The sequence below is a fragment of the Podarcis pityusensis genome (genome assembly GCF_964106645.2).
Source record: "Podarcis pityusensis genome assembly, chromosome: 1".
NCBI classification, from domain to species: domain Eukaryota; kingdom Metazoa; phylum Chordata; class Lepidosauria; order Squamata; family Lacertidae; genus Podarcis; species Podarcis pityusensis.
Genome location: NC_138028.1, coordinates 129,568,597 through 129,595,917, shown reverse-complemented (window position 1 = coordinate 129,595,917; position 27,321 = coordinate 129,568,597). Strand labels below are relative to the sequence as shown.

Below are 27,321 nucleotides of genomic sequence, written 5' to 3'. Positions count from 1 at the left end.
TTTCGCTGTTTACACTACATTTTTAAAAAATATTTGCCTTGAGAGAGTCTTTAAACCTCTTTTGTTGACCACCAGCATTACGCTTTCCATTTTTAAGTTCGGAATAGAGTAGTTGCTTTGGAAGACGATCATCAGGCATCCGCACAACATGACCAGTCCAGTGAAGCTGATGTTGAAGAATCATTTCTTTGACACTGGTGACCTTTGCTTCTTCCAGCTTTAGTTTGTCTGTCTTCCCCAGCAACGTGTACAAATTTTCAGAGACACCGTTGATGGAATCTTTCAAGGAGTTGGAGATGGCATTTATTAGTGGTTCATATAATAAATATGCAAGGGCAGCAGCAATTTTCTTTTGGTTATGCAAGCACCTAACACATTTAGTTATATTCAACCAGCCATAGCTCAGTGACAGAGCATCTACTTTACACTCAGGTCCTGGGTTCAGGTCCTGGCACCTGGGGAGAGGGGTGTTGAGAGGTTCCAACACACTGGATAGGTCAGTGTAGAGTTGGCAATAGGATGGGACAGTGGTCTGCCTCAGAATGTGGGAGCTTCCTATGTAATATTTTATTTAAAAACTGAAGTAGATAAAAGCAACTGAGAGATCATTGCATGCAGTCCTGTCCTCACCCTCATTTTCCCCCATTTAAAATAAAATTAAAAAATCAGTTATGTTTATTCACATATTCAGACTGTATTAAGCTGAAGGAAAATGACGGCAGGCACTTCTGACAGCTTTTTTTTTTACGGCATGCAACCATTAAAAACAAGAACCGTTAAACAAGGTAGAAAACATGGATAGTAAGCAATGCAGTTTGGAGAACCTGTTCCGTTTTGTCTGTCTGTTATCTTTAAAAACGGCATTTAACAAAAAATGCATCTTAACCCGCTACCAGTTTTATACAACGATAACCATTTCAAAACTATATATGGGGATATATGGATTTGGCTGGAGGCGCACATAAATCATAGCCTTCAAGCAGACTACAAGCAGAATTTTTCAATAGTTAGAACCAGTTGTGCAGACATTACTGTTTTCTTTTGCATTTGGCAGGAAGTATTTCAGCGAAACCTGTAAAAACAGTAACTCTAAATATGCTTACCATATTTTTCCGTGTATAAGACAATACCCCCCCCCCAATTTTTAAGTTTGAAATTGGGGGTTGTCTTATACAATGGTACCTCAGGTTACATATGCTTCAGGTTACATACGCTTCAGGTTACACACTCCGCTAACCCAGAAATAGTGCTTCAGGTTAAGAACTTTGCTTCAGGATGAGAACAGAAATCGTGCTCCGGCGGCGCAGCAGCAGCAGGACGCCCCATTAGCTAAAGTGGTGCTTCAGGTTAAGAACAGTTTCAGGTTAAGTACGGACCTCCGGAACGAATTAAGTATTTAACCTGAGGTACCACTGTACACGGAATGTTGCAATTAAATATATGAATAAATACATGCTGCCATCCATATACTTCCCCCCCCCCAGCCTCCCCTCACTATTGGCCTTATGACAAACCATGGTCTGGTACTCCCCACCCCAGGCAGCCCCCACTCCGGACATTGTCCCTTCTACCCGGTTCCCTCAGCCTCCCCCTGGCTACCCAGACCCCCCATTCCTCAAGCGCACTCACTCGGGCAGCTCTGACCGTCGCAGCTCCTTGATCAGCATTCTCATTTGATGGCGCTCGTGCAGTAAATACGGTATATACCGTAAATACTGAGACAAAAGTGCAGCACACAGGCGGTGGAGCTGGAGCTGGAGCTACAGTGGAGTTACACTGAGATGAAAGGAGCAGCCGCCATTAAACAGCTTTCCTCAGTGTTTGATGTTTAAATATACGGTTCTAAATATACCGGTGTTTTGAATTTTTAATAAAATATCAGAGTTGTTCTGTTTGGTCTTTAAAATATTTATTTCTCAATTTTGGGCTCAAAAAATGGGGGCCGTCTTATACATGGGGCGTCTTATACGCTGAAAAATACGGTATGTCTTCTTCCAGACATTATAGAAATATAGAATGGACTCTTCTCCATCACACTGGCAGTTTTAGGAAAGGAAGGCTTTCCCCTTCCTGTGATATGTCCATCGATGTAGGCTTTTATTGCAGAGCCAAGAGGAAGGCCAACCCAGCTAGAACAAAACTGGCTGCAATATGCCCAGCTAAGACCACTCTCCGCTGCCATCATCTGTTGCAACAGGGAAGCCGCTGCTTCACCCAGCTACAGGAAGGCCATAGGCATGCAGGCACTGCGGAAAAACACTCTCCAAGTCATCAGTCACCTGACGCAGTGTTCCTCCTTTGGCTAAACAGGTGAAGCTTAGAGACAAGGCTTGCCAAATTCTTGGAGTACTACAATATATCCAAAACAATGGGAGAAATTGGAAGGATCTCAAAAGAGAAGATAGACAGGGATTGGAAGGTGTTTAAAGGATACTTACAAAACAATATTGAAAAATCAGAACTCCTATTAGACTAAACAAGTTCCGTTTTAAATCCTGAAATACTAAATAAGATGGATAACAATGTGTAATAGAAAAATAAGCATGAAATTAGGTTAAAGGTGTGTGAAAGAAAGTAATAGAAGTGGAAAGAAATTGCAATTGAGTAGATTGGAAGTCTAACACAAAGGTGGGGTGAGGGGTGGTGGATGGTGATGGGAAAAGGAATTATCTGTGGGACTGAATGTAGGTATGTTTGTATATATTTAAGGATTGTATGAAATGTATGTTTGTATGCTTGTATATTCGCAATATGTGTGTATTTTATAATAAAAAATAATTTTTAAAAATAGAGATAGGGCTGTAGACAGCAGGCACCAGCTGGCTCCCTCTTCACACAACACATACGGAGACAAAAAGTTACAGCAATGTTTGGCTTTTCTCTTCTTATAAGGAAGCCTTGAGGCTGTGGCACCACCATCTTCTAGGAGTGAATTGCAGAACGACAAGTGCCAGGAAAAAGCATTTTCAGAAAGCTGAGTGACAAGTTTGAAATCGCCACGGTTTCAAACCCCTCTTTTGCCTTTGGTAAGCCAGCTTTTGTGATTATTTCATAAAAATGAAACATCTGTTTTGGCAAAACCAAGGGTCGCACCAAAAAATGTGTGCTGAGAAACATTCAGAAGTTTTTAATTCAGACCAGCTTCTTCCAATTTATACTCTCTATTCTCAGCAAGTTTTGTGTTTGGCAAATTCTTCCCTCTTCAACCCATCCACTATTTGAGTTTCCCCTCAAACTAGCCACAATCTAATGGAGATGAGACCTTAAATTTGCCCTTCTGTCTCTACTAAGTGAGGCAACAAACAGCATTGCTGCTGGTAACAAACATATTATGACGGGGGGCATGTCATCAAGCACACAGCTGTCTACTAAGAAAAGATTCACTGAAGCAAAAAAGATCCTACACCGTGAGAAATTAAGGCTGCCGTGTAATCTTAAGAATTTGGAGAAGGAGATGCATATTGTCGATTTAGAACAAGGCCCTTCATACAGCACTGAAGGAACTATCTGGTCTGGTTCTGGTCTGTAGAGGAGTCTGTGCATACACCGTGAAGGATATTTGATGCTTTAAGGAGGTCTCAGGTTATTATGAATCTCAAAATAAAGCTGAATATCACAGGTGTGCCCAATGTGGAGGGTGGCACAGTTGGCAAACGAAGAGAATACACTGGAGTACTACTATCAAAGGACATGCTCTATTAACATTATGCAGCCTTTCCACAAACAGAATCATGCTCAAAGCAGGCATGTTCAGAACCATTATCACAGACTTAGCTGGCCGTGCAGAAACTGAGAAGATAGTGGCCTTTTAACAAGGTCTGTAATCCGACAAAAATATGGCATAGCCATGTGCTAATACCACTGATGAATTTATGAAGAATATTGTTCATTCTTCCCTGTGAGTGGTCAACATTGATGCCGAAATCCAGCATCGCCTGAGCTCTGCGAAAGGGGCTTTCTCCCGATTGGAGTGTGTTTGAGGACCGGGGCAAAGCTATTGTACTACCAACCTTACTGTATGCTTGTGAAACATGGGCCACCTACAAACGCCATTTACAACTTCTCAAAAGATTTCATCAATGGTGTCTCCGAAAAATCTTACACATCACTTGGGAAGACAGGCGAACTAATATCAGTGTACCAGATAAAGCAAAGGTCACCAGTGTTGAAGCAATGATTTTTCAACATCAACTTTGTTGGACTGGTCATGTTGTGCAGGTGCCTGATTATCATCTTCCAAAGCAACTACAGTCATATCTCGGGTTAAAGTTTGTAATGAGTATGGGTTGCTCGTGCGTAAGTTGCCGCCTCTCCTGGCTTTGTTGCCCTGTTAAACCTTTCAGTCTGGGCAGCCCTTCACTTCGTGGCTGCCTCAGTCGCTAGCAGAATCCGTCATTGGGTGTTTCTTAAATCTTTTCCAACATAAAAGTTGTTTGACACCCAGTCTCCTCCTACTCTCTCTGCGCGGAAGTCTTCTGCGCAGGGAGGGCGTGGGTAGCGGAGGACCCGTGCTCTCCCCGCTGGTGTCCGGTGAAGAGTCCTGGAGCCCTCTCGCCGATTCCCCCATCTGCCCCCCTTTATCCCTGGTGTTGCGCTGATTTGCTTCCCCATCTGCGGAGCTGCCTCTCTCCCTGCTGGGCCCTTCTCCAGCATCATTTGAGAGCCTTCCCTCCGCCTCTAGCTCCGATGTCAGTTCCCTGACAAAGTTGATTCAGGTTGAGCGTTTTTGGGTTGCGCTCCGCAGCGACCCGGAAGTAATGGAACACGTTACTTCCAGGTTTTGCTGCTCGCGCATGCACACAGAATGACGTCACATGCATGTGCGGAAGCGGTGAATCGTGACCCACGCAGAGGCGGGTTGCATTTGCTTCAGGATGCGAATGGGGCTCCGGAACGGATCCCGTTCGCATCCAGAGGTACCACTGTACTCTATTCCGAACTTAAAAATGGAAAGCATAATGCTGATGTCAACAAAAGAGGTTTAAAGACTGTCTCAAGGCAAATCTAAAAATATGCAGTATAAACACCGACAACTGGGAAACACTGGCCTGTGAGTGCTCCAGTTGGAGAACAGCCTTTACCAAAGGTGTCATGGACTTTGAAGACACTCGAACTCAGAACGCAAGGGAGAAACGTGCTAAGAGGAAGGCACGCTTGGCAAATCCACACCGTGATCAACTCCCATCCGGGAACCAATGTCCCCACTGTGGAAGGACGTGTGGGTCCAGACTCATTGTTAAAACAGATTCATTGTTACAACCGTGTTTATGGAAGACAATCTTACTCGGCTACGAGTGATCACCAAAGAAGAAGAAGAAGATATTCTTCCCAGTAAATTTTATAATGGGTATCCACCGGATAGCAATGTCATCCTTCAGTTCCGCTTTGGATTTCAGGCAAATCAAGTTCTTCCTTTAATAAAATACAGTTGCAATGAGTTACACGGAAACATACATAGTAGCAAGCATGTCACAAAGTTTGTATATGTAGAATTGATTTTATAAGTGGGGGAAAAGCATAGTAGGAAATCAGTGCTCACAGATTTCTGTCACCTTCCTCAGACCAAAGTCCTCAGGAATATGTTTATGGCCGCACACTAATCACACACAGAACGCAAACATCACCCTTTTTGTTTTAAAAAAATCCTCCAACTTTACATTTTAATATGAAACACCATAGAATGAGTATGTACGACACAAAACCTGTCTTCAAAATTGCACAAGTGAAAACATTTTCATATTCACATGATTAAATTGTTTACAGCTCAAAGACGTTATCAATCCTTCAAGTTTAAACTTCAGAAACTGTCAGCAGAGAATAGTTTAGGTATTTACAAAAGGCTTCATTTGTAACACGCACATAATGTTGAGTTGGATCACAAGTAAATGGCTCTTAAGTCCCGTTAAAATCAATGGGAACCAAGTCATGACACAATCCGGAACACAATCCCAGTTGTGTGAATTGCTCAAAGGAAATAATTTCAACTACTACTTGATATGTGCAAAGGAAAAAAATGGCATGAATTCACTGTTTCTGTGCTTTCATTTTTTAACCCTGCAGGTGTGATGGGACGATGAGCTGCTTGTGTGTAAAATCCTAGTCCCTCAGAGTTTGGTCAAGTTTGCAAACCTCTGTCTGTAACGGAGCCCCTTAAACATGGCTCCGTCAGTCGCTGGCAGATTCCGACAGTGGTTGCTTTCGGAATCGCTTCCAACATAAAAGCTCCTTAACGGAAACACGTCTTCTGGACTCTCTGCGTGACAGTTTCCGGCGAGGAGTGGGTGTCCCTACAGGAGGTCCTGAAACCTCCCCACTGTTTTCGCTGGAAGTGTCTCTGAGCCATCCCTCCAGCTCCCTTTCCCTCAGCCCAGCTCCTCTCCCCCTACTGGTTCCCTCTTCAGCTGCTGAGTCTCTCCCAACCTGTGTGAGCCCTTTCACTTCCCTTCCTTCCGATGGCAGTTCCCTGACATCCACCTCCCCTCCAGGGCCCCCTTCATCCCCTCTCGCCCCCTCCTCTACGGGCGGTGAGGAGGCAAAACCCCGGAATGAACTTCCTTCATCTTCCGATGTCCCGAACACTTCTCTCCACCTGTTGCGGTTCCTGGTCTCGAAGTACTCCTCCTCCTCCGAGTCCATCTCCCCTTCCCCTTCCGATTCCGAGAATCCTTCCAACTCCTCCTCCTCATCGGTGGTCCCAAAGTATTCCCTCCGGAACCTCTCCACAGGCTGAGGTTTCCTTGGGAACCTTTGATGGAACGTTTCTATCAATACCTCGTCATTGATATCTTCTGCCATTACCCAAGTGTTTTCTGACTCCGGTTCTCCTTCCCACGCTACCAAATACTCCACCTGATCCCCCTTCCATCTGGCGTCGAGGATTTCTGCCACATGGCTGCTGCATTCCCTTTCTTCTATGACCGGTCCCCGAGTGGCCATCCCTTCTCGTCCCCCCTCATACGGTGACAGTAACGACCTGTGAAATACTGGGTGCAGTTTCATGTGGTTGGGTAACCGGAGCCTGAAAGCCACTGGGTTGACCTGTTGAATGACCTCAAAGGGACCCAATCTCCTGGGTCTTAATTTCTTACAACCTCCTTTGAACGGCAACCCTTGGGTTGACAGCCACACCCTATCTCCCACCCTTATGGTTTCACCTTCCCTTCGGTTCTTGTCTGCCTGCCTCTTGTATTCTTCCTTCGCCCTTTCTAAGTTGAGTTGGAGCTGACGATGGATTGCTTCCATTTCTTCTACAAAATGCTCGGCTGCCGGGACACCCCATCTCTCCCCTTCTCCCCCTGGGAAAGCCCTGGGATGACACCCATAATTAGCCAAGAAGGGGCTCATCCCTGTGGACACATTCTCGGCATTGTTGTAGGCAAATTCCGCCAGCGCCAACTTTTCTACCCAGTCATTCTCTCTGTCATTGACATAACACCTCAGGTATTGCTGGAGGACCCCGTTTGCTCTTTCCGCCTGCCCGTTGGTTTCAGGGTGCCGGGCAGTCGAAAAGTTGACCTCCACCTGCAGTAAGCTCATGAGCTTCCTCCAGAACCTGGAAGTAAATTGTTTTCCTCGGTCTGAGACCACCCTCAATGGCACCCCGTGCAACCTAAAAATGTGTTCTACAAATAACTTCGCTGTCTCTTCCGCCGTGACTGCATGCGAGCAGGCTACAAAGTGGCACATCTTTGTTAGTAGGTCTACCACCACCATGATGGCTGTTTTCCCCTTGGACTTCGGCAGATCAGTCATAAAATCTATCGACACTGCCTCCCAAGGTCGTTCTGGGGTTGGTAAGGGTTCTAATAGCCCCGCCGGTGCTCGCCTCTCCCCTTTGGCTCGCTGGCATTGCTCACACCCTCTTACATACTCCCGTACATCTTCCCTCACCTTAGGCCACCAAAATTCCCTGGTGACCAACCACATGGTTTTGTGTTGTCCAAAATGCCCCGCCGTGGGGCTGTCGTGCAACTGCTTGAGTACCCTCCCCCTTAAGTCTCCTTCAGGGATATACAGTGCCCCTTTGTAATACAAAGCTCCATTTCTTTCCTCGAAACCCCCTGGTTCCTCTCCCTCACCCCTAAGACCTCTGAGCTTATTCTGGGCGTATTCATCATTCTCTGTTTCCTCTACCAGTTCTCTTTGTCCCACCAATGCCGCCCCACACACCCAGCGGTCCTCTGGAATGACATGTCTCTCTTCGGGTGCTCCCTCCTCCTCCAAATATTCAGGTTTGCGTGAGAGAGCGTCCGCCCTAATGTTCTCTGGGCCTGGCACGTAACAAATCTCAAAGTTAAATTTGGAGAACTCCTGGGCCCATCTCACTTGCCGTTGGTTGAGCACTCGTGCCGTCCTCCAATACTCTAGGTTCTTGTGGTCAGTGCACACTTGCACCTTATGTTGTGCGCCAATTAGCAGGTGCCTCCATCTCCGGAACGCCTCATGAATGGCTAGTAGTTCTCGGTCATACACCGTGTAGTTCCTCTCGGATTTGTTCAGCTTTCGCGAAAAAAAGGCACACGGTCTCCACTCTGACTCCTCCTTCCCTGGCTGCAGAAGCACCGCCCCAATCGCTCTGTCTGATGCGTCAGTTTCCACTCTCATCGGTTTTTGTAAATCCACATGCAGGAGTTGTTGTTCCGAGGCGAAGGCCCTTTTTAGTTCCTCAAATGCTCGCTCCGCCTCCTCAGTCCAAACGAACTTCTTCTTACTGCTGAGACAGTCCGTAATGGGCGCCGTCAGGTGGGCAAAGTTTCGGATGAACTTACGATAGAAGTTCCCAAATCCTAGGAACCTCTGCACATCCTTCCTTGTTTTGGGTGTTTTCCATTCCAGCACCGCCTGGACCTTGCCGGGATCCATGGCCAATCCCTTGTCTGACAGGCGATACCCCAGGAATTCCACCTCCTTGGTATGAAACTGACACTTCTCCAGTTTCACCCACAGCTGGTTGGCTTGCAGCCTGCTCAACACTTCTCTGACGTCTCTCACATGCTGCTCCTCATTCTCAGAATACACCAACACGTCGTCTAAGAAGGCCACACAATTCTTGTAAAGCAAAGGCCCCAGGACGTGGTTCATAAACGATTGAAAGCACGCGGAGCCTCCTTGTAGGCCGAAGGGCATAACTAAATATTCAAATGCCCCCAAAGGGGTGAACATGGTGGTTTTCCATTCATCCCCCTTCCTTATTCGTATCAGGTTGTACGCCCCCCTTAGGTCCAGTTTAGTAAAAATCTTTCCCTTCCTGACCCTTGTCAAAATGTCGTCAATCCTGGGCATAGGGAAAGCCACTGGTTCTGACACTGCATTTAAGGCCCTGAAGTCACACACAAGCCTCGGCTTGTTCGTGTTTTTTTTATCCACAAAAAACACTGGGCTGCCCCCCACCGCCCTGGACTCTCTGATGAACCCTCTCTTCAGGTTCTTGTCAATGAACTCTCTTAGCTCCTGCATCTCTCTGTCTGACATGGCGTACAGCTTGCCTACAGGGAGCTGTGCCCCAGGGAGTAAATTGATTTGACAGTCAAAGGGTCTATGCGGGGGTAATTGGTCAGCTTCCCTTTCGCTGAAGACGTCGCGGAGATCTGCGTATTGTCGTGGTACCTTCACGTTCTCCGTTACTTCAGTCCCTGCTAGGGTGGCTTGGGCCCCTGCCAAACCCTTTCCCTCTTTGCAGTGTTCTAAGCAATGTGCTGAACCAAAAGAAACCACTCTCTGATGCCAGCCCACCAGCGGATCATGTAACGCTAGCCAGCTCATCCCCAATATAATGGGAGCTCCTCCCAAGGTGGCCACATTAAACGCTATCAGTTCGGTGTGCCTTGCCACCTTCATTATCATTGGGACGGTCTGCAAGCTGACTTCTCCTCCCAACAGCTCCCTGCCATCGATCGTGGTCACCTGCAGGGGGTTGCTTAAAGGGATCGTCTGTATCTGGTGTTCAGCTGCAAACTCTTTGCTCATGAAATTGCAGGAGCTGCCTGAGTCCAACAGCGCCTTTATCTTTAGAGGGTGTCCGTTTGGCAGCTCTAGCGCCACTTCTATCACTAGGGCGGGTTTAGGAGGTTCTGGCGTGGGCACTTTCACTGCTCTTTGGCCTGACTGCTGTGCCCCGACGGTGGCAGCCAGGCGTTGGCTTTTACTTGCTTCGGTATTTCTTCCTCTCTTCCCTCCACAGCTCCTACCATCCCTTGCCATTCCTTCCTCTGGGGGCAGACTCTGGCAAAGTGACCTGGCTGTTGGCAGAGATAGCATTTCCGGGCGCCTTTTCCCTCCTTCTTTCCCCCCTCACTGGGCTTTGAAACTGCGCGCGCGCGCGCTGTTCCGATTTCCATCGGCTCTGCCGGCGGGAAAGTTGGCTCTGGAATGTCTGGAATGCGGAACTCCTTCCAACGTTCCCCCTTCCCTTCCCGCCTCTCCAATGCTCTCGCCTCCTGGCGCGCTCCTATGGTCAGCGCTGATTTGGTCAGCTGGTCCATAGACTCCGCCCTGGGCGCCCGGGAAAGTTCGTCTTTCACAGCCGAAGAAAGCCCTTCTTCAAAAAGCATTTGAATGGGTTCCGCCGATAGATCCCACCCCAATTTATGGATCAACATGGTGAATTCAGTCCAGTACTCACGGACAGATCGGCTACCCTGTTTGCAAGCCATTAACTGTCTGCGGACCACTCCCTGTTCAATATCGCTGGAAAACATCAGATCCATGGCGCGAAAGAACTTCATCGTGTCCTTTAGGACGTCACTATTCGCTGCCATCAGGGGTCTAACCCAGTCTCTCGCCCCCTTTTCAAGATGCCCAATCACGAAAGCCACTCTTGATTCCTCGTCAGGGAATTCATCAAACTGCAGATTGAGGGCATATTGCATCTCTGTCCGAAAGCCATGATAGTCTTTGGGCTCCCCCCCAAACTTCTGCACCAATCCTGGTACCTTTCTGACGAGCTGGGTGTCTTTCCCCTTTTTGTCTGCATCCTGAGCCCTCCTCTCCTCAAGCCTCGCCGTCTGCAGCGCTAGCTGGACCTCCAACACCCGGTACCTTTCTTCCAGGCTTGGACCCGCTCCAGCTCCTGCTTCTCCGGTTCCGGCTGGGTTGCTCATGATGCCTTCTCCTGCACAAGCTGCTCACGAAGACTGTCGGAATGCTGTGATGGGACGATGAGCTGCTTGTGTGTAAAATCCTAGTCCCTCAGAGTTTGGTCAAGTTTGCAAACCTCTGTCTGTAACGGAGCCCCTTAAACATGGCTCCGTCAGTCGCTGGCAGATTCCGACAGTGGTTGCTTTCGGAATCGCTTCCAACATAAAAGCTCCTTAACGGAAACACGTCTTCTGGACTCTCTGCGTGACAGTTTCCGGCGAGGAGTGGGTGTCCCTACAGGAGGTCCTGAAACCTCCCCACTGTTTTCGCTGGAAGTGTCTCTGAGCCATCCCTCCAGCTCCCTTTCCCTCAGCCCAGCTCCTCTCCCCCTACTGGTTCCCTCTTCAGCTGCTGAGTCTCTCCCAACCTGTGTGAGCCCTTTCACTTCCCTTCCTTCCGATGGCAGTTCCCTGACAGCAGGTATGAATAATGCCATCAGAATTCTGCTTGGTACAAAGATAATTGAAATATCCCATGCTGAAATCCCCTTTCCTTTCATATGCTCCCCTTAGTGATGTGTGCATGCCTCCATCATTATTAACTTAATATTAACTTTCAGGAGGAATGTGAAAACATTCCCATTTACCCAGACACTTAGTAGCTGAAGAATACTGTTGCTGGAACCCCAAGATCACCAGATAAAATGTGGTTTTTTAAAACTATAACAGTCCCCCCCCCCCCAAGTGTGGAACAGTTTGCTACCCTAGTCACTTTCAGGAGAAAGGGCAGGATGTAACTTCAACAAATAATAAATAAACTGACAGTCTTCACATTAGAACGATCGCTCAATTTTGCATTCTTAAAGCTTTCTTGAAGGGGGTTGGAGGGATCACAAAAGGCTCAACTTACCCGTTAACTCATGGATGGGACTGCTACGTATTTCTTGAACAGTCAAGACACATTACGGATTTTAGAAGTCTGTTCTACCACATGGTAAATGAATGAGCATGACTTAGCAGTAGGCTTTAAATCCCATTTGCTTCTCTGCGAAGGGTAAAGTGCACAGTGTAAGAATAGAGAGATCAGCTGAAGAGTAAAGGTACCCCTGCCCGTATGGGCCAGTCGTGTCCGACTCTAGGGTTGTGCGCCCATCTCACTTAAGAGGCGGGGAGCCAGCGCTGTCCGGAGACATGTCCGGGTCACGTGGCCAGCGTGACAAAGCTGCTCTGGCGAGCCGGCACCAGTGCAGCACACGGAAACACAATTTACCTTCCTGCTAGAAAGCAGTACCTATTTATCTACTTGCACTTTAGGGGTGCTTTCGAACTGCTAGGTGGGCAGGAGCTGGGATTGCAGACGGGAGCTCACCCCGCCGCGGGGATTCGAACCGCCGACCATGCGATCGGCAAGCCCTAGGCGCTGAGGATTTACCCACAGCGCCACCCGCGTCCCCAGCTGAAGAGTAACTCTTCACCAAATGTAAGGGCTCTTTTTAGCCACTGTGCTCCATAGGTCGCCTGCCTGTTCAGTATATGGAGTGCAGAATGAGAACATACAACACCATCAATAAATCTGAAGGTTAATTGTAGGTATCAGGTGAAACCTTCTTCCACAATGTCAGCTAATCATACAAGTTCAACAGTTGGTTTTTTTGCTGGCAACCCAATTCTTTTCCAAAGGACAATCGTTTTCTCCCCTTTTCAGCTGCTAATTGGCTGGGTCTCAATTAATAAATGTCTCTTGGAATTTCATTGCTGCTATTATCGAGGCAAATGTCCTTGTATGTGCTGAGACAAGTTAAAGGGTCCCAAGGGGGAGAGGAATCAGTGAGAGCAGGCATTACTGGGCTCAAGATTATTAAAAAAACCAATAATAATCCCCTCAGCAATCTGATTTCAGAAGGTCTTCTCAAATATGACCATAACAGGTCATTTGGGTATTGAAACTTCATGCAAAGGAGGAAGATACTAGTAGCTTCACATGAGGAACGATCTGGAACTGGCAGTGAATCAGATCAGCTGTAAATCAAAGCAGTTGTCTATTACAGATTGCCATAAGGAGCCTGCATCAAATAATGTCCTCTCAAAAGCTGACCTATCTTCATTCCAAGTTCTCAACAGCCTTCATAGACTCAAGCACAGATGGTGCTTGCAAGTCTCTGTATTTCTCCATCTGGATATAGTGCTTGTTCTTTTGTTTCTTGACCTCTGCAAACAGTGTCCCCTTCTTCAGCTGCTGCTGCTGCTGCTGCTGCTTCCTTCTCCTAAAAAAGGAAATAAAAGCATTAAAGTTAAAACTGATTTAAGACATCCCCGCGACGGGGTGAGCTCCCATTGCTCAGTCCCTGCTCCTGCCAACCTAGCAGTTCAAAAGCACAAAGTGCAAGTAGATAAATAGGTACCGCTCCGGCGGGAAGGTAAACGGCGTTTCCGTGCGCTGATCTGCTTCGCCAGAAGCGGCTTAGTCATGCTGGCCACATGACCTGGAAGCTGTATGCCAGCTCCTTTGGCCAATAAAGCAAGATGAGCGCCGCAACCCCAGAGTCGGCCATGACTGGACCTAATGGTCAGGGGTCCCTTTACCTTTAACTTTACCTTTGACAGCTGTACTGCTCTAACAACTGGTGGATGAAAGTTAAACTACTTTTAGAAGCGGCAAATTGTAATATATGTGGGAAGGCAGGAAAATAATAAGACCCACCCCCCTATTCACACTAATTGCATACAGAGAAGCATACATATGAACAATGCCATCCTTCGACACACCGAGACAAACCACGAATCAAGTTAAATTTTAAAAGTTCTCAGTAGAGTTTCTTCCTCATTATTTGTAATTTTGTAGAGTTTCTGCACAGAAACTATGGAGTCGAGTTCCTTTTGAGGATGGAGAAAGACACTGCAACCATGATCATGCTGACGCAATTCCTTTCAAACACACTTCAGCAGAGCTATTAATTTCCATGGTGTGAAATGTTGAGGCTGAAGACTCTGCAAAGCTAACACCTCACCTTCAACCATAGATACATCGTTAGGAAAGCTAAGAAACAGAAGGCGCCATAGCCTCTTTCTGTTCTTCTTATGGGAGAAATGCACAAAGGGACAGATTTGTCCAATTGTCTAAACTATTGATATTTTCTAGACCCCATTGTGAAGCTCAGTGATTAAGCCCCTTGTGGGAAGAAACACTGGTTGTACCCAGAACAGCTTCCGGGTGTTGATTAAAGAAAACGACCCCTTCTGTGATTTATTTCTGTGATTTATCTGTTTGCTTGTCCATACTCCTTACTCTGGAGTAGTCTCTTTGGTGATATATTTCTGTACGACTCTGCTTTAGGATTTAGCAACTATTCAGAGTTTCAAAGCCTACAACGGGCATGTTTACCTGCCATGAAAGTGTATACAGTGGTACCTCAGGTTACACACGCTTCAGGTTACATATGCTTAAGGTTACAGACTCCGCTAATCCAGAAATAGTACCTTGGGTTAAGAACTTTGCTTCAGGATGAGAACAGAAATTGTGCTCTGGTGGCACGGCAGCAGCGGGAGGCCCCATTAGCTAAAGTGGTGCTTCAGGTTAAGAACAGTTTCAGGTTAAGAATGGACCTCCAGAATGAATTAAGTACTTAACCCGAGGTACCACTGTATACACCAGATGAGCTCAAAATATAATGCTCCGAGAAGCCCGCACACCCCCTGAAGCGGCATTATTAAATGTTGTCAGATACCAGCTAGCAGTCACCTCAACCATCCTTATGAAACAGATAGCTAAGAAGTAGAACTTTTTGCATGTTGACAACCTAGAGAGATTTGTACTTACTAAGAGCTGGACAGTTGTCTGCCGTCTGTGCGGGAACGGTCTGCTCATCTCCCAAAAGACTTTGATTCGTTCCAAGAGCTTCAGCATCCCCCATGCTGCCAACAGTTACAAACTGACCCAAAGCCATAACCCTTTGATTTGGTCCATGTTGTTCTCCAAGCGCTGATGTTGTAGCATTGTTCTATGTTTGGCTGAAACTTGCTTGAAGGTTATTATCCTTATTGAATATAGGTCGGATGGTTAAGTGCCTCCTTGTGGAATGTGTAAGGCTTGCAGGCTGGAGAGATGTTTGTCTATCCACCTTCAGAAGGGCTGCTGCTTCATCAAATGATTGCAACTGTAAACCCTAGAAAAGTAAAAGTTTGTTTAAAAAAGTCTACACGTTCACCCACCAAAGTGCAAAATAGCAAATGAAGTTCCATGACTAACTTCAAGTTGGGTAGTTTCTGAATCCTAACTAGGATATATGGAGTGGCCAAGTGAGGATTCCCAGGTAAGATCCTCCCTCTATTGTGTGGGCAGGTAATTCCCCCCCTACCTGGCCTGGTCTCCTTGGCAACGCTTCCCCCAGGTGGGATTGGACAACTGACTGAGGTAGGCGGAGACCTCCAGGTATCCCACCTGAGGGAAGGCAAAGCCAAGCCTATGCTGATGGAGCCGCTCCAGATCCAGGGCTGCGCGCGTCCACGCAAAGGGCGCCCCCCGTTTTAAGCGGGGAGCGGTCATTTCTGAATCCTAACTAGGATATATGGAGTGGTACTATCACCCCCCCAAAAAAACCCCACCCACCCAGAACACACACACACACACACACACACACACACACACACTGTGTCAGACCAGCAATGCCTAAATTGTAGGTATGAACTGCAATTCTCTCCCTGTAAATGGGAGGTTGCCAACAAGTGTGTGTCCAGCAGTTACTGAGTGCAGTTACTCATGCGTTGTAGGGATCTAAAATGTCTTTCTTCAAGGAAATGCATGCTGCAGGAATATCACAGTTTACCATCAGTCAAGTCACAATATTTTGTTCCTGGATACTGCCTCAACAGGAGTGACTGGTGCTATGAAGAACACAATTGTGCAAGTGTCACTTCTAGGACAAAGTCTTCATTGTGAAATCTATAAAGCAGACAGCTTGTGTCCCTTCAGACGTGCACTTGTCTTCTCCTGAAAAGAAGGGCACATTTCCCCTGATATTTAAAGAAAAAACCCAATACAATGGTACCTCGGGTTACATACGCTTCAGGTTACATACGCTTCAGGTTACAGACTCCGCTAAACCAGAAACAGTACCTCGGGTTAAGAATTTTGCTTCAGGATGAGAACAGAAATCATGCGGCGGTGGCGCAGAAGCAGCAGGAGGCCCCATTAGCTAAAGTGGTGCTTCAGGTTAAGAACAGTTTCAGGTTAAGAACAGACCTCCGGAACGAATTAAGTACTTAACCCGAGGTACCACTGTACACAAACTATAATACAATGGTCCTGTGCTGTACAGGTAACTCCCTGATCCCAGACTACTAATTTTTTGACAGCTTTTTATAGAAACCGTAGTTACCTTTTGCTGGGTAAATACTATGGGCTGGAGTAACTCTGAAGTTAAGAGCTCCTTTGCTCCATTTGATTCCACTTTGATTATGGTTTTCTCTGGTGAGCTCCCTACAAAAACAACCAGAGACAAAGTGACATGGGGCAGGGACCCGTCTTACCTTCGATAAAAGCTTATCCAATCAGCCATCCAAACTAAATCCCCAGATATATCTCATGCAGTATAAAGTACTTTGTTGAATGGTCGGTAGTCTATAGAGGAATATTGAAAGAAAACAAGGGAGTAGAAAGCAGGAAAGGAAGTTGCGTGACTATTACAGTGAGTAGTTGAACATTAAATCACAGGAAAATGAATCAGTTAGCAGTACAGGTTAGTTACAGGTAGGTAGCCATGTATCTGAAGATGTGTGCATGCTCACGAAAGCGCATACCAATAACAAACTTAGTTAGTGTCTAAGGTGGGGGACGCGGGTGGCGCTGTGGGTTAAACCACAGAGCCTAGGACTTGCCGATCAGAAGGTCAGCGGTTTGAATCCCCACAACGGGGTGAGTCCCGTTGCTAGGTCCCTGCTCCTGCCAACCTAGCAGTTCGAAAACACCTCAAAGTGCAAGTAAATAGGTACCGCTCCGGCAGGAAGGTAAACAGCGTTTCCGTGCGCTGCTCTGGTTCGCCAGAAGCGGCTTAGTCATGCAGGCCACATGACCTGGAAGCTGTACGCCGGCTCCCTCGGCCAATAAAGTGAGATGAGCGCTGCAACCCCAGAGTCGGCCACAACTGGACCTAATGGTCAGGGGTCCCTTTACCCTTTTACCTTTATAAATGTCTACTTAGAACATAAGCTCCACTCATATAAGTTTGTACAGGACTGCTGCCTTAAGTGTGCTAGGGATATAATTTGATTTGATATTTTTAGTTGTATTTAACTAATAATTTAATATATTTAAATGTTTGTTTTATTGTTTTGTATTCTGCTTTGTGGCAGTGGCCCACTTAGGGAATTTGTAAAATAATAAAAGCAGTAGCTGATGCTGATTTATCTCTAAATAAATACCATATACTGTACTGTATTGATGTGCATTCATTTGCCATGGTTTCTGCTAAAGCAATTACTGTACCTCAGGGGTGCCCAAACTTTTTTCAAAGAGGGCTAGATTTGATGAAGTGAACATGCGTGAGGACCACCCAAAGTTGTTGAGCTTTTTTTAGGATTTAACCCCAAAGTTGTTGGGATTACGCCCCCGAAATCGGCTTTGAACACAAAACACAAAACATCTACAGCAATCTTGTGGGTTCATTACACCAACACTTCAAATAGATATACAAGACGAATGCCTCGCAAGACGAAAAACGCGCAAGACGAAAGAGTTTTTCGTTTTTTGAGTTGCTTCGCAAGACTAATTTCCCTATGGGCTTGCTTCGCAAGACGAAAACGTCTTGCAAGTTTGTTTCCTTTTTCTTAAAACCGTTAATACCCAGGGAAACCGTGCTTCGCAAGACGAAAAAATCGCAAGACGAAAAAACTCGCAGAACGAATTAATTTCGTCTTGCGAGGCACCACTGTATTAGCACAACACATTTAGGATCAAATTTACTAGCTGCAAATTTGTGGCTTCACTGAGATAAATACTATTGCCAGAATCTCTACATTACTTGCAGTCACAAATTATTTGAAGCAAGCTATAAATAAAAAAAACAGCTACTATAAAAATATGCAAATAGGTATGTCTGCTCCCTGAAGGGTAAAAATTAATTGATGAATAGAATATATATGGACATATTTCAAATTAAGCGCCCTAGGGCCAAAAAACCGATCTCTTACGCTGCCAGCAATTAAATTCTTACCTTCCAGTTCCAGGAGTGGGATGTGTTTTTCAGTTCAGTTGGTCCGTTTCAAGAGTTGCTAAAATACAAGTTAAACACACACAGAAAAAGGCTCAGCTTAATGTGCAATTCACCATACATACACTGGTATAAGCAATACATTGCATCAGTTAGGTCACCAACTAACATATGAGGAATTGCACGCTCTCCTTTTGCTGCATGCCCCCTAAATCTGTTCTGGCTTCCCCCCACCACAAACCTTGTGGGGAGGAGAAGCCTTACACTAACGCAAGGATTTAGTTGCATACTGTCCTAAGCTCTGGGGCAGAACACACACCCAAGGAATTCATTCCAATATCGGAGAAAACTCTACACTCGTAATACGGCACTCTGCTTCATACAGAAGTCAATAGGTGATCCCTGTGTATTTCTGACTCCTTGCATTCACAAGGAGCCACTACCTCGTGGCTTAGGGACATTCCTAAAGATCTTGCTGCAACTTCCTGTACCAGGCTATTTTTTTGTTCCCCACCCTCACAACTACAGTGGTACCTCGGGTTACATACGCTTCAGGGTTACATATGCTTCAGGTTACAAACTCTGCTAACCCAGAAATAGTGCTTCAGGTTAAGAACTTTTCTTCAGGTTGAGAACAGAAATCGTGCTCCGGTGGCGCGGCAGCAGCAGCAGCAGGAGGCCCCATTAGCTAAAGTGGTGCTTCAGGTTAAGAACAGTTTCAGGTTAAGTACGGACCTCCGGAACGAATTAAGTACTTAACCCGAGGTACCACTGTATCACTTCCAAAGGGCTCATCACACCATGGCAAAAGGAAATGCACAAAGAATGATTCATAGGACAACGTTTAAACAATAAATTGTAAAAAAGGCATTTACAGTGGTGCCCCGCAAGACGAATGCATTGCAAGACGAAAAACTCACTAGACGAAAGGGTTTTCCATTTTTGCGTTGCTTCGCTAGACAAATTTCCCTATGGGCTTGCTTTGCAAGACGAAAACATCTTGCGCTTTTTTTTTTAAAGCCGCTTGAAGAGGCGCAGTTGCGACGGACCGTGCTTCGCAAGACGAAAAACATCGCAAGACGAAAAGACTCGCGGAACGAATTCTTTTCATCTTGCGAGGCACCACTGTACTTTTAAGGCACATGAACTGTAAGATGAAAAACAAACCCAACCCGTAATAATAATAATAATAATAATAATAATAATAATAATAATTGGTGAAGGAATGAGACTTTGAAACTGCCTCTGAAATTGGCACGGTTAAGCGATAAAATAAAGCAGGGGTTCCCAAACTGTGGTCTAGCAGATCATCAAAGGCCTGCAATCTTCATTCAGGTGGACCATGGCATTTCTGCATTAAATATTTCTATTGATTTTTAATGGCATTTTAACTGTTTTCTTTATTGTATTACGATTTGAATTCTATGCAGTGCAAATTTGAAAACTACATAAGAAATAAAATAAGTAATAAAATTACAATTAAAAATCATACAACATCTAGCACAGTGTGTTACAATTGTGACCGCAAACAGGAAAATCTTTAAGTGGCCCACCAAGATATTGAAGAGGTCGAGGAGTTTGGGAACCACTTATATAAAGGCTACATAACGTTAGGATTAACAAAGCAACAAATAAATGTTTTCAGCTTGCTCCTACCCTCAGAAGGTGAAGATGCAAGTGTAACAGTCACTGTTTCAGTAAGAATATTACCACTGTCTGTTGTCCATTGAAGCTGAAAAGAGGAAGAAGAGCCATTTAAAGAAGCCAACACTCTTATCACGTGTTGACACACATCCAAATCACCATGAAAAGACAAAAACTGAATGCAGATTTACTTATTTGTTCTTATACTCTTATCTTCTAAATTCCTCCTTCTTAACCCTTCTGTGGTTTTAAGAAACAGTTAACTTGGTGTCAAACAAACCCTGGTCAAGTAATCACTTAAAGAAATAAAAGCCAAGCCTTCTGCTGTGTGGAATATTAGTAAGACCTTCGTAGTCCTCTCTGATATTTGAGTTGTTCTAGCTAGGAGTTAGGGACGCGGGTGGCGCTCTGGGTTAAACCACAGAGCCTAGGACTTGCCGATCAGAAGGTCGGCGGTTCGAATCCCTGCAACGGGGTGAGCTCCTGTTGCTCGGTCCCAGCTCCTGCCGACCTAGCAGTTCGAAAGCACGTCAAAGTGCAAGTAGATAAATAGGTACCGCTCCGGCGGGAAGGTATACAGTGTTTCTGTGCGCTGCTCTTGTTCGCCAGAAGTGGCTTAGTCATGCTGGCCACATGACTCGGAAGCTGTACGCCGGCTCCCTCGGCCAGTAAAGCGAGATGAGCACCGCAACCCCAGAGTCGGTCACGACTGGACCTAATGGTCAGGGGTCCCTTTACCTTTACTTAGCTAGGGGTTTGCCATGAACTTGCTGAGTGACAACCCCAAATAATTTAAGCTTGTCACTTGTTCTATCAGATATCTATTAAGTGACCATTTGAGTAGATAAATTTGCTCTACTAAAAACAATGTTTTTTTTTTGTTTTATCATAGTTTATACTCTGTTTCTCATTTTGACAATACTGTATCAATCACCTTAGCAGGCAATTTAATTGTAATTTACTCGGGGGTGGGGTGGGAATTATTTGTGCTAATGCCTTTGAAACAGTTATCCTGAGAGAGAGTCAAGAGCAAGCAATGAAGACTGTCCACAAAATGACCACAAAACTCAGCTGAAAGAGAAAGAGAGGAAGAAAGAAGAGTCCATGCTTACCATTGCTGGAATAGTTTCTGAGTTGTATAATATCTTCCCGTTTCTTAGTGACTTCTGCACTTCATGAATGTGGTTCTTGAGATCATTTACAGTAGGAAAGAAAGACAAGTTGTGCTTCTCTGGCACTTCATCAGGTCTGAACAATTCTCGTTCCACAAATTTTCTGTTGAGTATTAGAAATGGGGGGGAAAGAGAGGATTAAACACGTGTTGATACGTGATTTATTGTACCTGCCGCTCTTCCGAACAACATACAATCAAGGCTTGGGAAGTTAACATTCCTTCCCCAAGCAGGGTAGAGCTCACACTCACAGATGGAGGTCTCCTGCCTCTCCTTTTCCTTATGCATCTGGAGACTGGGGTATCCTTGGGAATGGTGCAGGGGCCTACAAATGAAGCAAGACTTGGTGGAAGTCCCCTTCAAGCCCAAGTGTTTTACTCTTGTTGTTTAGTAGTTTAGTCATGTCCGACTGTTCGTGACCCCATGGACCAGAGCACGCCAGGCTCTCCTGTCTTCCACTGCCTCCCGCAGTTTGGTCAAACTCATGCTGGTAGCTTCGAGAACACTGTCCAACCATCTCGTCCTCTGTCGTCCCCTTCTCCTTGTGCCCTCCATCTTTCCCAACATCAGGGTCATTTCCAGGGAGTCTTCTCTTCTCATGAGGTGGTCAAAGTATTGGAGCCTCAGCTTCAGGATCTGTCCTTCCAGTGAGCACTCAGGGCTGATTTCCTTCAGAATGGATCGGTTTGATCTTCTTGCAGTCCATGGGACTCTCAAGAGTCTCCTCCAGCACCAGAATTCAAAAGCATCAATTCTTTGGCGATCAGCCTTCTTTATGGTCCAGCTCTCACTTCCATACATCACTACTGGGAAAACCATAGCTTTAACTATACGGACCTTTGCTGGCAAGGTGATGTCTCTGCTTTTTACTCTACTAACATACATTTAGCCTGATTATCCAGGGTCAGATTTTTTTTATTTAAATCGGATTTTTTAAAATTTAAATTGGATTGGGGATTTTTCTAAAGATAGGTTTCTACATTATAGTCCTAAGGCTATTCATCAGGAAATAAGGATTTGTTTTAAGTTTTTTATGTGTGCTAAAAGTAAGTTTAAAGTTTAAAAGAGAAAAAAATGTTTAACCACACCAGTTAACTAACATGGATACACATGCTATAATGTTATGGTTTCAGTTAAATAAATAGTTTAAATTGTTATTAAGGAAATGATTATTTTCTCCTTCCAATAAAGTACAGCAGAAAAGTTGTCCAAATATAAGCAGTTAACTTATTAAACCTCACAATAATTTCCTAACTATCTGTCTATGTATTTCTAATAGTATAACCAAATTAGTAATCTTTGATATAGCTATAAAAACTACTCTGAAAATTTATTATTCCAAAAATGAAACCTTCATCTGGTTGTAAATATTAATATCATGTCAGCAAGAATGAGTCTTTCTGTAAAAAAATGATTTAAATCAAGTCTTACTGACTAGTGATTTAAATCGTGATTTAAATCTAATACACCCTGTGATTAACCCATTCTTTTCCTACTGGAAATTTTGCTGGACTACTTAGGAAAAATCCAAAAACTTTGCAAAAACAAAACTCAAAACTAAAACAACCAGGCAAACAGAAATTTGGTAAAGAAATTACTGTATAGAATACCAGTATGTAAAGCTTTCTCTTCTGTGCAGTGTAAGAAAAACTACAACTTAGCCTATACGTTGGCCTCTTGAAAAATCTCAGGTATGGATAATAAAGTAGTAAGTTTCTATGCTATAGGCTTAGGGACTAGAGGTTTACTACAGGTCTCTGGGGTCGTCTTTCCAATTGGTTTGAAAAGCACCAACCTTGATATATGGGAAGGATCTGTGCAACCACATTCCACTCCCAAAACAGCCAAAATGTCGAAATCAGGACAGGGGCAGGGAGCGGGCGCTCTGTCATAACCCACACAAAGTGGAAGAAGTGTCTTGTGTAGAGACTTACAAAGACTTACCGTAACTGTTTCCTCACTGCGTAGACTTGTTCTATTCCTTGAGACACTAGCTCTCGGATCTTATCTGCAACTTGCGGGTGAAGTCGCGAGGGCAGCGTGCAGCTTTCGTCTTTGCCTGCATCATCCTCTCCCTCAGGAGATGGTATGGAGAATGGCGATCGTGGGAGGCACATCTCTAACTCATGATACTGATGAGCCTGCTGAGTAGGTAACTGCACATACCACCTGGCGAGAAAAATTGGCAGATGCAACTCCCAAGAAAGTAATTCCTTTTTCCAGCAGGAGGGGGGAAACCAACTCTAGTGAATATTTCAGGTCTGTCTAACTCAGGCATAGGCAAACTCCAGCCCTCCAGATGTTTGGGACTACAAATCCCATCATCCCTAGCTAACAGGACCAGTGGTCAGGGATGATGGGAATTGTAGTCTCAAAAAACGTCTGGAGGGCCGAGTTTGCCTATGCCTACTCAAACCCTATTCTTATTAGTACAAAATCTGTGCAACCCCCCCACCCCCGATTAGAATGGTGGCAAATGATTTCCTAATCTTCTGGGGTGTCTTGATCGACTGAAATCACACACAACCTTTGTTAGCCAAGTCAGCACATAAAAATCTCCCAATGGGAATGCACAAATGGAAACATCAACAAAATGTGGTGTGGAGCACTCCTGTTCAGGGGTCTGGCCAGTCAACTATGTCCTCTTCCAGAATACTTCATTCCACTCCCTGCTAGTTTCCAGCTCTCTCCCCGGCTCCTTCACAACTCGGGACACTCATTCTGTGGCCCCTGACAATGTCCAATCCCAACTGGGTTGTGTTGGGAGGGTTTGGCCCTGTATGGTTTTTCCTCCCTGAATATATATACTTCCACTGTTCTTGCAGCTCCTTCAAACATTCCAATGCTTTCCTTTTGTTTCTTAAGTTGCCTTAATTTTGTTGCACAGCTGTTAGCACTCAGCACCCAGTTTGTTTGCTAGGAGCGATCAAACTAAATGGGTTTCTGAGACATTCCTAATACAGTGGTACCTCTGGTTACATACTTAATTCGTTCCGGAGGTCCATTCTTAACCTGAAACTGTTCTTAACCTGAAGACCACTTTAGCTAATGGTGCCTCCTGTTGCTGCCGCACCACCGCCGCGCGATTTCTGTTCTCATCCTGAAACAAAGTTCTTAACCTGAGGTACTATTTCTGGGTTAGCGGAGTCTGTAACCTGAAGCGTATGTAACCTGAAGCTTATGTAAACCGAGGTACCGCTGTAGATGCTTCACAGGGCCGGATTTAGGTTTGATGAGGCCCTAAGCTACTGAAGGTAATGGGGCCCTTTATATGTCCAGATGTCCTTTGTCAACAACAAATTGTCGCTGTTTTTTGTGTTGAATATATGCTATATGGTAATTTATGGACCTGATAGGTATCGAAAGCCATTTGCACATAACAAAATATGTACTTTGTCAAAGTAATTGTTGAACTTATCTTATATTTTGGAAATGCACATCCAGGTTTTTTTCTCCTTTAAAGTTTTTTGGGGCCCCCAAGAGAGTGGGGCCCTAAGCTATAGCTTCTTTAGCTTATACTTAAATCCTGCACTGACGCTTCATCAAAATACATGTAGAGAATTACTGTGCTGCAAAGGAAGATCTGTGGCCTTAAAGCCAAGTTTCGCTGTTTTACTTGGAACAAGAGAGTGAAATTTGGGTCAGGATGATTTTTAAGTTAGCACAGGTATACAACTGGGCAGTGCTGTAGAAGGGTTAAACGCAAATGCAATCTGTGTATAAGCATTTGCTGTTATACCAACTTATCAGTAGTGATGTATGGAAGTGAGAGCTGGACCATAAAGAAGGCTGATCGCCGAAGAATGGATGCTTTTGAATTATGGTGCTGGAGGAGACTCTTGAGAGTCCCATGGACTGCAAGAAGATCAAACCGATCCATTCTTAAGGAAATCAGCCCTGAGTGCTCACTGGAAGGACAGATCCTGAAGCTGAGGCTCCAATACTTTGGCCACCTCATGAGAAGAGAAGACTCCCTGGAAAAGACCCCGATGTTGGGAAAGATGGAGGGCACAAGGAGAAGGGGACGACAGAGGACGAGATGGTTGGACAGTGTTCTTGAAGCTACCAGCATGAGTTTGACCAAACTGCGGGAGGCAGCGGAAGACAGAAGTTCCTGGCGTGCTCTGGTCCATGGACTCACAAAGAGTCGGACACGACTAAACTACTAAACAACAACAAACCAAGCTGAAAGACATACATTACCTGAGAACCCCACCAGCATCAATCAGGTTTTTCTTCAGCACGTTGAAAGCTTTCTCCTGTTCCACACGTAAAATTTTCTTATCAATTTTGGGGTCTGTCGGAACTCTATACTCGGGGAACTTTTGGACCTTCTTAATATAGATCCTGCCACAGGAAAGGAGGGGAAGGAATCACAACACAGAGACTACGACACACAAACACATTCTCTTATTCTATTAAGACGTTTTAGAATGAAAAACACCTAACTATTTAAAGAGGTGGAAGAGTGACACGACCCCTTAAAACATATTTGCCCCCCACAGCTGCTCTTACCTATTTTTATAATATTGGTAGTAACATTTTCTTGCAAAAAAAATTTTGTACGCTGTTGATCAGATAAACATTTGTCCTATTTACTAAAATGTCCGAAGCCTTCTAGAGTGGCTGAGGAAACCCAGCCAGATGGGAAGAGTATAAATAATATATTGGTTAATTATTAAACAATAATAATAATAATAATAATAATTTATTATTTATACCCCGCCCATCTGGCTGTTTCCTCAGCCACTCTGGGCGGCTCCCAATCGAGAGTTAAAAACAATACAGCATTAAATATTAAAAGCTCCCCTAAACAGGGCTGCCTTCAGATGTCTTAGGATAGCTGCTTCTTTCCTTCACATCTGAAGGAAGGGTGTTCCACAGGGCGGGCGCCACCACCGAGCAGGCCCTCTGTCTGGTTCCCTGTAACCTCACTTCTCGCAATGAGGGAACCACCAGAAGGCCCTCGGCGCTGGATCTCAGTGTCCGGGCTGAACGATGGGGGTGGAGATGCTCCTTCAGGTATACAGGACCAAGGCTGTTTAGGGCTTTAAAGGTCAGGACCAACACTTTGAATTGTGCTCGGAAACATACTGGGAGCCAATGCAGATCTCTCAGAACCGGTGTTATGTGGTCCTCACAGCCACTCCCAGTCACCAGTCTAGCTGCCGCATTCTGGATTAATTGCAGTTTCCGGGTCACCTTCAAAGGTTGCCCCATGTAGAGCGCATTGCAGTAGTCCAAGCGGGAGATAACTAGAGCATGCACCACTCTGGCAAGACAGTCTGTGGGCAGGGAGGGTCTTAGCTTGCGTACCAGGTGGAGCTGGTAGATAGCCGCCCTGGACACAGAATTAACCTGCGCCTCCATGGACACCTGTGAGTCTAAAATGACTCTCAGGCTGCACACCTGGTCCTTCAGGGGCACAGTTACCCCATTCAGGACATTCTTTATTCATTATGAATATTATTATTCTACTTTCCCGGATATCCATTGCTTACCTTGCAGGGCAGGTGGCTTTGTAAACTTGGCAGGAAACGTCCTCCTGTTCACCAGTTTTCCTGGGCTGAAAACCCTTCCTTCGGGGCCCATATTGGCACTCCATCACTATGGCTCTGCTTCCTGTTTCGAGGGAAATACTGCATGTTCATTGCAACAGATATTTTGTTTCCTCGGCAGATCAGTTTGGGATAGGGATGGGGGGAAATACATTCGTCCAATAAGCCAAATCCAGAAGTGGCCAACCCTTCGTGGGCCATTCTGACGAATTGGGGGGGGGCACCCAACTATCAATAATCTGACACCATATAAAGTCAGGGGATTCAAACTTCAAGCCACACAAAGGTAGAAAGATTCTACCTTTGCTGTTCCGGCTAGAATTCAGCACTTTTTGAATCTAAGCCACAGCTGAAGGACAGCGGCGGAGCAAGCCGATTGGGCGCCTGGGGCGGCGCACGTGCCCTGCACCCAGGGGCGGGGCCAGCCACCCGCAGGGCGGGGCCAGACAGGGCAGGACGCTTCGTGGGTCCTTTGAGGAGTCTGCCTGCCTCCTCCCACTCAGCCGCCCTACAGCTGAGCGGGAGGTGGCAGGTGGACTGTTTCTGGCTGCATGGCGCCTGTGGGCGCCTAAGCCACTGTGTCACTCCCAGGAGAGACGCATGGCTCAGGCGCACTGCAGGCCCCATGGTGAGTGCCACCCGGCATTTTGTCAACCCCCCCCCAGTG

General features: G+C 45.6%; 2 protein-coding genes across 6 annotated transcripts in view; both read right to left on the bottom strand.

Annotated features, from left to right (window-relative positions):
• Positions 1 to 5,302, bottom strand: part of LOC308483266 (cyclic nucleotide-binding domain-containing protein 2-like) — a 48,879-nt gene extending 43,577 nt beyond the window's left edge. The window contains exon 1 of the mRNA XM_081016954.1: positions 5,285 to 5,302. The gene's annotated coding sequence lies outside the window, so the exon portion shown is untranslated. The remainder of the gene's footprint in view (positions 1 to 5,284) is intronic.
• A 6,494-nt stretch (positions 5,303 to 11,796) lies between these two features.
• The window catches only part of CARF (calcium responsive transcription factor), a 27,314-nt gene continuing 11,789 nt past the window's right edge, over positions 11,797 to 27,321 (bottom strand). For 4 of the 5 annotated variants that reach the window (XM_081017462.1, XM_081017463.1, XM_081017464.1 and 1 more), the window contains 9 exons: positions 26,598 to 26,718; positions 25,300 to 25,443; positions 23,041 to 23,265; positions 21,037 to 21,199; positions 19,937 to 20,012; positions 18,284 to 18,341; positions 16,451 to 16,551; positions 14,893 to 15,238; positions 11,797 to 13,339 (listed from right to left, as the gene is read on the bottom strand). In XM_081017462.1, the coding sequence (XP_080873588.1) occupies positions 18,313 to 18,341; positions 19,937 to 20,012; positions 21,037 to 21,199; positions 23,041 to 23,265; positions 25,300 to 25,443; positions 26,598 to 26,718 (758 nt within the window). In that variant the 3' untranslated portion in view covers positions 11,797 to 13,339; positions 14,893 to 15,238; positions 16,451 to 16,551; positions 18,284 to 18,312. Of the gene's footprint in view, positions 13,340 to 14,892; positions 15,239 to 16,450; positions 16,552 to 16,601; positions 16,693 to 18,283; positions 18,342 to 19,936; positions 20,013 to 21,036; positions 21,200 to 23,040; positions 23,266 to 25,299; positions 25,444 to 26,597; positions 26,719 to 27,321 lie in introns of all 5 variants that reach the window. The other variant, XM_081017460.1, reaches the window with a different exon arrangement.